Raw genomic sequence first — 12511 nt, 5'->3', positions numbered from 1 at the left:
CTGGTGAAATGAACACTTTTAGATCTTGTCAGCTTTCATAGAAGTTTCAAAGGGAAAAAATGTTTTATTTTCGCAATTTACAACTGGCAATTTATGGAAAAGCAAAAGGACTCGGTCGATAAATAATTCTTATTTAGCAAGAGCTAGCCATATTTCATTATTTTTACTTGAAGATTGCGTGGACTGAACTCCAAAGGAAAAATTTCACGCATTTATGTCGGGCATGAAATGTACTGCGATACTTTGTTCAACAGATTTCCCGTTGTGAGATCGGCTTAAAAGACACAAATCTACCTGGAAGTTAAAAAAAGTATGCCCTACAGTAATTTTGTAATTTTAATTCCCAAAAAAACTTCACTTCACATCGGGCAAGTGATGGTCAGAATCCACTAGCCCGATCGCAAAATCGAGTAGCCCGGACTATCGGACACAAATTTGCATGACGTAATGCACATGGCGTGCTTCTATGAACTTTGAATAAAAAAAGGGGTAAAATTATTTTAATCAGCGCATGAGAATAATCTTATTCAATCTGTAGAGAATAATTTGACAATCATTTTTATAGTACAAGAATGGTTATTTCTCGTTACATAATCGGGCAAAGATATAATTTCTTTTAGCTTTCAGGGAAGTTTCCGTAGCTGTCTTAATTTCAATTACTGATGTGTCATCTGCATTCACGAGTTGGCTCACAGGAGCCTTTGATTTATAGATAATTAAGCAACGCGAATTCAGAAAGGTGCTAAAATGCAAAGCAATGTATACCATTTTATCCCCAAATTGTAGCTTACTTATCTCTGAAAAATGCGTGGTTACCCCAAATTTTCTTTTAATATCCCAATAACCCTTCCCAAGATCTGCTTTTCCCGCGTACTTATAAACTGCAGAAAAATATCTCTGTTTTACCAGGCATCGCCGATAAGAAATCCGACTTTCTCGGATCATCTAAAGATGCGCAGAACGTCACACAATAGCAAAAGTGGACACCGTTCTTAAGCCGCTGATTACTCTTCTTATCAGATCTAGCATCCGCATCTTCCTTTGCGTGTGACAATAAAAAAACGGAGATGTTAAACGGACCAGTTTTTTCTGTTCACCTTTTGATTGCTTCCACTAGAAAGTAGTGACAAAATGTTAAATTGAAATGCCTAGAAGGTCATGTCTTGGGAACATCCTTTAATCAGCGAGGAGGTTAGCTTTTCCACAGTCGACTGATAGGGCACGCTCTTTCTCCTTTCATCTTCTCCGTTTTCGCGTGCTTTGCTTTCACCTCATCTTGTTTTCTGATATATTGGTACTGTATTTCTTCTTATTCTAGGCTCCTCCTTGTTACATTCTTAACTCATCTCATACTGTCCAGAGTTACTTTAGTTCAGGCTGATTTAGCTGACACTCCCATCTTCTTTCTAATGTTTAGCGCCTTATTGTAACATTCTTTTGCTTGTTCGTGCTTTCCAATATTCCTGTAATCAACTGCCAAGTTGTGATAGCTCCTGGCAACATCAACGTGTTCCTCTCCATGAATCTTCTCTCTAATGTTTAGCGCCTTTATGTCACTCTCTATAGCTTGTTCGTACTTTCCAATATTCTTGTAATCAACTCCTAAGCTGTGATAGCTCTTGGCCACATCACCGTGTTCCTTTCCATGGATCTTTTCTCTAATGGTTAGCGCCTTTATGCCACATTCTATAGCTTGTTCGTGCTTGCCAATCTTCCTGTAACCAACTGCCAAGTTGTAATAGCTCTTGGCCACATCACCGTGTTCCTTTCCATGAATCTTCTCTCTAATATTTAGCGCCTTTATGCCACATTCTATGGCTTGTTCGTGCTTGCCAGTGTTCCTGTAACCAATTGCCAAGTTGTGATAGCTCTTGGCCACATCACCGTGTTCCTTTCCATAAATCTTCTCTCTAATATTTAGCGCCTTTGTGTCACATTCTAGAGCTTTTTCGTGCTTTCCAATATTCCCGTAATCAACTCCTAAGTTATAATAGCTGTTTGCCACATCATCGTGTTCCTTTCCACGAATCTTCTCTCTAATATTCAGCGCCTTTATGTCACATTCTAGAGCTTGTTCGTGCTTTCCAATATTCCCGTAATCAACTCCTAAGCTGTGATAGCTCATGGCCACATCACCGTGTTCCTCTCCATGAATCTTCTCTCTAATGTTTAGCGCCTTTATGTCACATTCTATAGCTTGTTCGTGCTTTCCAATATTACTGTAGTCACCTGCCAGGTTGTAATAGATCTTGGCCACATCACCGTGTTCCTCTCCATGAATCTTCTCTCTTATGTTTAGCGCCTTTATGCCACATTCTATAGCTTGTTCGTGCTTTCCAATGTTCCTGTAACCAACTGCCAAGTTGTGATAGCTCTTGGCCACATCACCATGTTCCTTTCCATGAATCTTCTCTCTAATATTTAGCGCCTTTATGTCACATTCAATAGCTTGTTCGTGCTTTCCGATGTTCCTGTAACCAACTGCCAAGTTGTGATAGCCCACGGCCACATCACAGTGTTCCTCTCCATGAATCTTCTCTTTAATATTTAGCGCCTTTATGCCACATTCTATAGCTTGTTCGTGCTTTCCAATGTTTCTGTAACCAACTGCCAAGTTGTGATAGCTGTTTGCCACATCACCGTGTTCCTTTCCATGAATCTTCTCTCTAATATTCAGCGCCTTTATGTCACATTCTAGAGCTTTTTCGTGCATTCCAATATTCCCGTAGTCCACTCCTAAGCTGTGATAGCTCATGGCCACATCACCGTGTTCCTCTCCATGAATCTTCTCTCTAATGTTTAGCGCCTTTATGTCACATTCTATAGCTTGTTCGTACTTTCCAATATTCCAGTAATCAACTCCTAAGCTGTGATAGCTCTTGGCCACATCACCGTGTTCTTTTCCATGGATCTTCTCTCTAATGTTTAGCGCCTTTTTGTCACATTCTATAGCTTGTTCGTGCTTTCCAATATTACTGTAGTCACCTGCCAAGTTGTGATAGCTCCAGGCCACATCACCGTGTTCCTCTCCATGAATCTTCTCTCTAATGTTTAGCGCCTTTTTGTCACATTCTATAGCTTGTTCGTGCTTTCCAATATTACTGTAGTCACCTGCCAAGTTGTGATAGCTCCAGGCCACATCAACGTGTTCCTCTCCATGAATCGTCTCTCTTATGTTTAGCGCCTTTTTGTCACATTCTATAGCTTGTTCGAACTTTCCAAATTTGCAGTAAGGAAATGCCAAATTGTGATAGTTGTCGGCCGCATGCTTGTGTTCTTGCATCTTCTTAGTCGTGTTTTTCTCACAAATCACCTGTGCCTTGCTGTAAAGCTCCTTAGCCATATCATGTTGTCGCATTGCGTCAGGAATACGTGCTATAAAGTTATAACTACGAGCGACCTTCAGATGTTCCTCATTATAAATCGTTCTGTTGATTTTTAAAGATTCTTCGTGGTAAAATAATGCTGCCTCAAAATCGTGCATGTCAAAAGCTACGTTTCCACGTAGCTTCAAAATCTTTGATTTTACTTTGGAGGACTCGATTTCTGTGGAAGCATTGTTTTTAATCAAATCACAAACAATTTCGCAAAGTCTGCTTGCGTGTTTTAGCTGAGAGAGAAACCAACAGGCTTTGGCAGTGTACCTGATACATGAAATAACTTTCTCAGGATAAATAGAGGAGGTGAAAATTGTATTGTTATTGTTAGGAAAAGCAATGCCACAAAAAACTCTGCTGTGTAAGGCAACTTTTCGTAACTGAAAAATTCCATAGCCAGCTGTTGACAAACATTCTTTAAGATGGCTTTCAAAAACATTTATTGCTGTGCCAATACAATGATGCCTCTCTGAATCGGAATCAAATATATTAGCGGCTGTCAATGCATCCTGGACAATGTTATGCAACCGTATAAACGTAGAGCATTCGTCTTTAACAAGCAGGGAAGATTTCAAGATGCCTGCTTTTATTAACTCTTTGATCGTGTGGCCCTTTGCGCTAGCCGCTACAAAGTCCACCACAATGTCTACTGCGATCGATTCTGAAGCACACATTGAAAGAAATAAGAAGGTCTGACGAATGACTTCATTGGTGTCCATGGCTCTTTTTATTGCCATTTTTACTGCAGACGTCATGGTTTCCGAATACGCCGGATTCTGGGTTGCAAGAGTCTCTTCAGTTGCTTCTAGTTGACCTTCACGTAATATTTTCAGGTAATCTGTCCAGCTGAAATTTGGAGAACCACCGCTGACAATGCTTTGCACAAAATAGGCAGCAGCTGCCAAGGAAAGCGGCTGATACTCAAGAACCTCGGCAACCTCTTCTACATGCTGTTGATCAGAAATCTGCGACACTCGCTTTAATAGTTCCATTGCGTCATCTGGCTGCATTCCTTGACTGAGTGATTCATGGTAAGTCAGAGGAGCATTAGAGGGAATTGCAGTGCTGTCTTGAGTTGTAATCAACAACTGACCGCGACCCCACTCATTACTTGCAGTCTGGGGCAGGCAGCTTCGGACCATGCGCAAATCAACAACACCATCCACTATTATCAACCAGCTTTCAAACTTGGCAACCTTTGAAGGAATCATGGACATCGCCTTCTTAATGGTGTCGACAGGGTTAGATGTTTTCGATTTCTCCATCTCAGTAACTGCATACTCTGTTATTCCTAACCTCTTAGCCAGGGCAACATACGAGTCAGCAAGGGTCTCAAGAGTTTTAGCATTCAGGGTAGCAACAAACGTAAGACCCGTGTCCGAGTCTCGTGATTTTAAATTGAAGAAATCATCTCCAATTTGACGGGCAAGTTGACTTTTGCCACATCCAGGATTTCCAGACAGACAAATGGTGCTAACTTTGCCGTTACTCCCGTCATAAAGTTCTTGCATCTTGTCTGTAATCCTTTTAATGTCACTGGAACGTCTTATAATGTCATGAGGTGGCATGAATGGTAAAGACGAAAATGATTCAATCTTGGAATTAATTTCCTGTGTGAGAACCTTGTTTTCAACTTGCGTTTTCTGTAGGGTGTTTGTCGTTGCATCCAGGTCAGATTTTACTTGATCCAGTTCAGTCTTTGTTTGGTCCAGCTCGGTCTTGAGATCATCAATTCTCTTCTTTAAGTCTTTGACTTCCCCCGTGGGAAACCCTGACTGGTTTTTGACGTCCTCGATCGCACCAACGGGAAGACCCAAACTTGTAAATGCGTTTAACACTCTTGTTACATAAGCTTGAAATTCAGCATCTTTGAGTTCGTCATTGGTGATATGAGCCACATCATTTCTTACCAGACGTAGATCGTCGACAGCAGCGCGGATCACTGGGCCAAGGGTGGAGCCGATGGCGTTCGAAACAAGAAAAACCGAAAACAAACAACTGCAATCCCACTCGGAAGAATTACCATTCTGTATGATATTCAGAAACCGGCCATTCATTATTGTCTTTTTCCGTTTAGTTTCTTCGTAATAGAAATCGTTGCCATTTCGAGCCATGTCTAGCCATGGTCCATACGAAGTTGTGCTGTAACGGAAATCCCATTCCTGTTTGAAGATCTTACGAAGTCCCTCTGGAAGTAACTTGACAGCAATGTGACACATTCGAAAATAATTCAGTTCCTCCGATGAGTACTCCATTGTTGGCGAGCCTGTAAAGCGAAACCTTTCTACGATTAATCCTTAAATATTAAAACAAAGTGACCGTTCTTCCTTCTTTTTCATGTGTCCCGCTAAGTAAAACTAATTTTTTTAGAACCCGCCCCCCCCCCCCCCCCCCTCCTCCCTCATTTGACGTCAAGTGTAACCCATTTCCCGTTTTCTTTACCTTTTGTTCTTGAGTGGGGAGGGGTCAAGCAAAGAGGGGGTAGGGGAGAGTATAGGCTCGATTTCCAGCTGGTGTTCGGGAAACGATCCCGCGCTCCTCCCCCGAAAAGTCTTTTCTTGGGGAGGAACAAAGACCGGATTCGAAAGAGCAGCGGAAATCGAGCCTAGGGAGAGTAATGATCTTGGATGAATAAAATTGAATAGTTTTAACATGAATACGGGTTTTGTGTGGTAAACCATAGAGGGTAATAATTTTTGGGGGGCGAAAGCTACCTTTCCTTTAATGTAGTAGCAATTTGATGTGATAAACGCATCCTTTGAAATTCACCTTTTATACGCTCTAATATGTCGAAATATGCCCCTTCTGCAAAAAAACTTTTCAATAATATAAATTATCTATTATCATTATTATACCAAATATTCCTCCCCTACAAAGTCTTAACCTTCAGAAAGTGAATATAAAAGCAATTAAAAGGGGAGTTGGAGGAAGTCACGCCTTTCAAAAAAATGAATGGAAAAGGAAGTTTACTCAAGAGTCTACAATGAATAATGGCTGCTCAGTGTGCTAGAAGGGGAAAGCGTAAGGAGATCTGAATATCACGGTAGTCATACCTGGTATCAACTCCTGGTTTTCACCTCTTCCTTGATATCTCCCACCTCTGTACTTTGTTTCTGTTACAAAGCATTACAAATACAATATTGACATTGTTTGTCTTTTCTCCCACCCCAAACCCTCAAAATACCAAACTTTATCCCTGGTTCCGGCCTCTTCCTAAGCATCCCTCTCTCCACCTCCACAAGTCAAGTGTCAGTCGAAAATACTTGGTTGACTTTTAAAAAAATCTTGTTTCTTTACCTACAACAGGCAGGCTGTCCTAACGGCTAAGGGCACAGGGGCATCCTGTTTTTAAGTAACTGTAACTTAGGTGCAAAATTTGTGGTTTGATTGTCATTGTTAGTTTATGATAAACAAGTAAGTAGCCCCTCTAGATTTATCCTGAGGACCATTAACCTTCTAGGCCCCAATAGTGACCAGAATCTATTTTCCTCTTACAATGTCACTACTTCATCAAACACGCTGGGTAATGAGAATAAAGTAAATGATCAACAAAGATAAAATTTCTTGATGTTGAAACGAATTCTCCCAAATACAACTATACAAAAATTTAAAGAAAACAGTGAGGAGAATCTGCACATTGATACTGGGACTCAAACAGCTAAGAGAGTAAGGCAATTAATCAAAAGGGTATTGATGGAGATGAAATATGTGAAATACATGAGTTTGAGCCACAGATGAAAGAGTGAATAAGTGAGAGACCATCAGAGTTGTGTAAACAACTTAAGCAGTTGTAAAGACAGGCAGCCCAACCTCATATCAGTAGAGAGTGTGTAACAATTAATCGCTAGTGCAACAATGACCTTTGAGTGCAAGCAGTATTGGGTTACAGGCCACTGTTGAGAATTATTAACACGTTAAAAGACAGTGAGCTTGGGCTGCATGTGTTGTAAAAAAGATTAAGCTTGAAAAAATTCAGGCCTGAACAGGAAGCAAACCCATGATCCCTAAGATACTGGTGCACTATCAACTGAGAAATCAAGCCAACTGGGAGCTGCCCATCATGGAAATTTGCATAATACTAGTAGAGGTAAGGTGATGGAAGTAGGTGAACTGCAGATGAAAGAATGAAAAAATGAAAGACCATTCCCTTATGCGTCATTGTTTTTCAAACCATTTTAAAAAATCATAGTGAGCTCCTTAGGGTTTTAGGACTACGGATTATTAGGGGTTTTTTAGAGAAGGAATATGGCTTACTGACTGCTAAATATTATGGATTATTTGTGTTGCATTTTAGAATTATTAATGGATTATTATCGGGCATAATTATCACACCCCCCTCCCCCCTCCAAAAAAAAAAATACATAAATGATAATAATAATAATAATAATAATAATAATAGTAATAATAATAATAATAAAATAAATCCAATAAAATAAAATAAATGTAAGGGTATAAAAATGTCATAAAAGTTATAAAAAGAGTGACACAAGTTTATCTCCATTTAGTAACATCTCTTGGTACAAATTCCAAGCCCCCAAACTGTGTATTATAGGTCATAACACTTTCATGAACACACCCGTTCCAAAGTCACAGCCTTAGTAACTTAAACTCAGTAACCACCCCTACCTTTCATGACTCAGGGGTATAGAAATACAACACCTGACATATCTTACATACAGTACCTAAGTCCATTCATGTGACATTGGATGGTAATGGGGGCTTACCATATACATGCACCGAGCTAAAAAAGTGACCTGGGTGCTCAATGCACAAAATAATAATTATTTCCAGATGTAAAAGAATTGATGATCAATGACATCAATGAGAAATCGATGGGTAATCAATGAGTAATCAACTGATTAGCTATTGTTTATTGGCAATGATCAATGGCTAATTGATGACAAATCGATGATAAAAAATTTTGTGGCGGATCACTTATTGATGTCATTAATTACTCATCAATTACACAAGTCATGTATATATAATTACATTATGCCGCATTTTTCTATAACTTAGTATGTGAATGGTTTGCAACAACAGCGATATAGGCAAAGAGAAATTGTGCATGCAAGGTTAATTAAATGGGGGAGTAACTGTTATTCACCTTTGTTGCACTAATTTCAACTTTCTGCACTCATGCAATTTCACATTTCTGCACAACATTTAAGATAAATTGAGAGGCTCTCCACTAATCAGATTGCATAAATTTTTGTATATGCTTATTATATATGAAAAAATATTTCCCAAAATCTTTTCTGCACACATATTAAATTTGGCGATTATTTAAAAAGAAAAAAATGCAAAAATTTGTACTCTTAAAAATTATTAACGAGGTAGTTCAGCTCATTTATTTATCTCTTTATTATTTAATTCAGTTCGTCTCACTTTCAGTTTTCATGTTTTTTTATTTTGTCATGAATTTATTTCATTCTATTTCATGCTCCGAAATGTTCCAGAGTGTTTCATGTTGAGGGTTCGCTCGACACGCTTTTTTGGTTGCATGCTATTTGCATCATGACACGTGGCCGGAAGCCCGAAGGACTTTACAGGGACGTGCTGCTAGATAGGGTATGGATTTTGGCCTGTCTGCCCAGAACGGGGCCCTGGACCAGTCCTAGACTGGGTATGGTTGGAAGACTGTCATTGACTATTTGGCAACCCAAAATCATAGACGTTTGCCTGTGTTTATTTTAGTTAACAACGACTCGTGTCAATTAAGTTTCCACCTAAGGTTCACCCCTGTTAATGCTGTTAATGGGAAATTTTAGGATTTTTCACCATCACTTCTAGGTATTGTATTATTTTATCTGTTGTGATTGGCGTTCGCATTTCAATGCGTGGAACATCACGTCCGGTAATTAGTGACAGTGGGTCTTTAAATGTAATTACTATTGCCAATAAACACTTGTGTAAAACAAGAGCTAGAGCTATGCAGGGTAGGTATTTAAGGTTGTTGTCGTCCTATAAACAGGGTCAGGGTTTCAAAACTCCAGCGGCAACCCCATACCTAAACACGGGTCAAGTACCCCCCTTCCCCAACTTTGTTCACATACGTGAATAAATGACCTTGAAAAGAATTTTGTACTTCGTGATGGATATTAATCCCATAATATTTTCTCATGGATAGGGAATGAACGAGGAAAAAAGGTATATGAGTTAATTGTCCTATGCCGTCCTACGTGTACAAGTAATATGAAAAATAAAAGAGCGACCAAATTTATCTTACAGTCAACCCAGGTCACGCGTGAATGATATTTTTGAAATTTGAACGGAGTTTTTAAATTTACATGACAGTTTTCAAAATCGCCAACGAGATTTCAGAGTTCCCGTATAAATTTACCTAGCTTATTGACAGTATAAAGCTATGAATTTTTCATTGCAAAATTGAATATTTTCAATTGTTTCCCAAGTATTTTGAATCTTTTTTTCAGTTAATGCGTCTTTTTCGGAACGACTTCCAGAGAGATGTCCAACATTTCATTCACGCGTCGGACATTACAAAGAGAAATTCGAATGTTCATTTCATTCTTGGAATTACTGTTCACGTGTGACCTGGATTGACTGTAAAGACTGAGGACTGCTACGCCGACCGCCTAAAGAAACTAAATTTGTTATCAGTGGAAAAAAGGCGATTGCTAGCAGATGTTACTTTTTTATACAAAACTCTTCACAGAATATTTGATATTGATGTAGGACCTTATGTAGATTTCTATAAGGAAACTGATCACTATTCGTATAGACACAAATGATAAAGTCGACTCTTATAAAGAAAAGATATGCAAGAACAGATGTTTTTAAATATACTTATTTTCATAGAGTTGTGGGAACATGGAACTAGCTCCCTTCCCCTTTCCATTTGTGAGGCAACAAGTGAAAACTATTTTAAAGGCCCTTAAAATAAAGTGTTTTCTGTACAGTTCATTCTCTCAGTGTTTCTATTGTTGGATATTTAATATTTATTACTGCCACATTTAAATTTGCATCATTATTTTCATCTTAGTACCATTGGTGATCCGCTTTAATATGGGGTCTTAGGCCCTGTTTACAAGCAGGTAGGATAACCCCGTGCTAGGGTTACCGAAGAAGCAGGAGGGTTACCCTTAAGTGCTCCCACATTTCTTCTTTTTTTAAATCAATGTGTCTACAAGGTAACTAGGGTTACCCTAGCACTAAGGTATAAACCCTAGCTGAGCGCTAGTGTTTCCCTAGCGCCAGGGTTAAGCCCTTAAGCTACAGTAAAAACCCACGTATAAGAACCTAGAATTTTTGGGTTCAGGCTGAATGGGTTTTTATATTTTGGGGTAGTTTTTCCAAAGTCAGGCTGATTAGGTTCTTAGTCGGTTCTTATTTGTAGGATTTGTCATAGTGATACAAAAAGTCAGGGCACTATACAGATTCAAGTCCCTGAAGACTACACCAGTATAATTTTATACAGTACATCATATTCTATACTCTGTATTTAAAAGATTTTCAATTTTGAAGTTTCTTCATTGTACTACATACTGTATCAAACAATTAATTTTCATGGTATATTTCTCAGAAATTTCACAATTTCTAACAAAATACAGTATTTTGGCCTTACAACAAGAGTGTTTGTTTTGGTATAAAAAATGCCCAATTTCAGCCTGTAGGTTCTTAAATCACTAGGTTCTTATACGTGGGTTTTTACTGTAACTTGTAAACGCTCTGCTGGGGATAACTCGCCTACCCTGGACAACTTTTTACTTGTTTCCAGACCCTTTGAACGTCATCATGGCAGACTGCTTACACCGTGGGGCTGGCCGCGTGGCTAAATGGAGATAAACTTCGCCAGAAACCGTAAATATTTCGAATGCAAGCCTAGCACTAGGCTTACCCTCCCTGCTTGTAAACAGGGCCTTCGACTCTTTTGCATTTCATCTCTTGGCTTCTGTTTTTGTATGCCATAAATTTGTAAATTGTGCTTGCCAAGCATATTTTTACTACGTCGTTCGAGAAAGCAATTTTATGGCTGCCCCTGGTTCGGTAAAGCAATTAATTCAAAACTGAAAGGCGTATTTTTGCGGGACCATGGTCTAATCCCAAAATGAAATGGATGATACGTAAGCTTTGTTGTGGATACCGGTAGACGAGTTATTTGCGCTGGGTAATCACATTCTGACAAAACCATCTACAAAATCATCCAACAAAGCAATTAAGACTTCCCCTGTTCCAGGTTTGATAAATCGAATCATCCAAAACTGTATTTTTGACTCATTTAAGCCATAGTTTAAACGGTTCTTGTGATTTTGTCGCAAAATGGTGACGTGACTTTTGTAATTTTGATCTAGCGATCTTGGATCGAGAAGCTTCAATGAAACGTTAACGTTTTTCCTTACCTGTAGCTCCACTGAATGAAACCTTCTGATGGCGTATTTTTCTCAAATTAAAAGTCAAACCCTGAAAACGAAGCAGGTGAAAGTAAGAAATGAAAAAAGCGAGCAAAATACAGAATGATAAATTATTATCCCTCGATCACCTTCAAATGCTTCCTTTCATACTGCACTTTTTCCGGTTTCGTTTCCATGATTTATGGGCAGCACTAAAAGCGGAATCCGGAATCGGAAATCCGGAATGCGGAACCCGGAATCCGAAAATTTCATGGTGTCGTGTGTATGACTTGGGGTAATCAAGATGGAATAAAAAAAACTTAAATCCCACGTTGGCATAAAAGAAAACAACGCTGTTTATAAAGGAAGAAATAACTTACCGGAAAGAGAGAGAGAGAGAGAGAGAGAGAGAGAGAGAGAGAGAGAGAGAGAGAGAGAGAGAGAGAGAGAGAGAGAGAGAGAGAGAGAGAGAGAGAGAGAGAGAGAGAGAGAGAGAGAGAGAGAGAGAGAGAGAGAGAGAGAGAGAGAGAGAGAGAGAGAGAGAGAGAGAGAGAGAGAGAGAGAGAGAGAGAGAGAGAGAGAGAGAGAGAGAGAGAGAGAGAGAGAGAGAGAGAGAGAGAGAGAGAGAGAGAGAGAGAGAGAGAGATCGTTTCCCAAAATTTCTGTTCCCTGTGATTTTTTGAGCAAAATATCTTGGCGTAATGTTTCTCATCTGTTTCCAGCAGTGTAGTTGGACAGAAGTGATGGCAAACATTACGTCTGGAGTGCTTTTGATTTTCGTTGAGT

General features: G+C 39.2%; 1 protein-coding gene across 1 annotated transcript; it reads right to left on the bottom strand.

Annotated features, from left to right (window-relative positions):
• Positions 1-1372: 1372 nt before the first annotated feature.
• On the bottom strand, positions 1373-11866 carry LOC146471368 (uncharacterized). The gene is made up of 3 exons (XM_085121038.1): positions 11735-11866; positions 6431-6490; positions 1373-5643 (listed from the first exon to the last, which is right to left on the bottom strand). Exon 3 carries the CDS (start codon positions 5630-5632, stop codon positions 1373-1375), a length of 4260 nt encoding a protein of 1419 aa, XP_084977164.1. The 5' UTR covers positions 5633-5643; positions 6431-6490; positions 11735-11866.
• Between the last annotated feature and the right edge of the window lie 645 nt (positions 11867-12511).

This window comes from Pavona decussata, unplaced genomic scaffold, assembly GCF_977016875.1.
Source record: "Pavona decussata unplaced genomic scaffold, jaPavDecu1.1 SCAFFOLD_105, whole genome shotgun sequence".
Classification (NCBI taxonomy): domain Eukaryota; kingdom Metazoa; phylum Cnidaria; class Anthozoa; order Scleractinia; family Agariciidae; genus Pavona; species Pavona decussata.
This window is presented reverse-complemented; position numbering and strand designations above follow the sequence as displayed.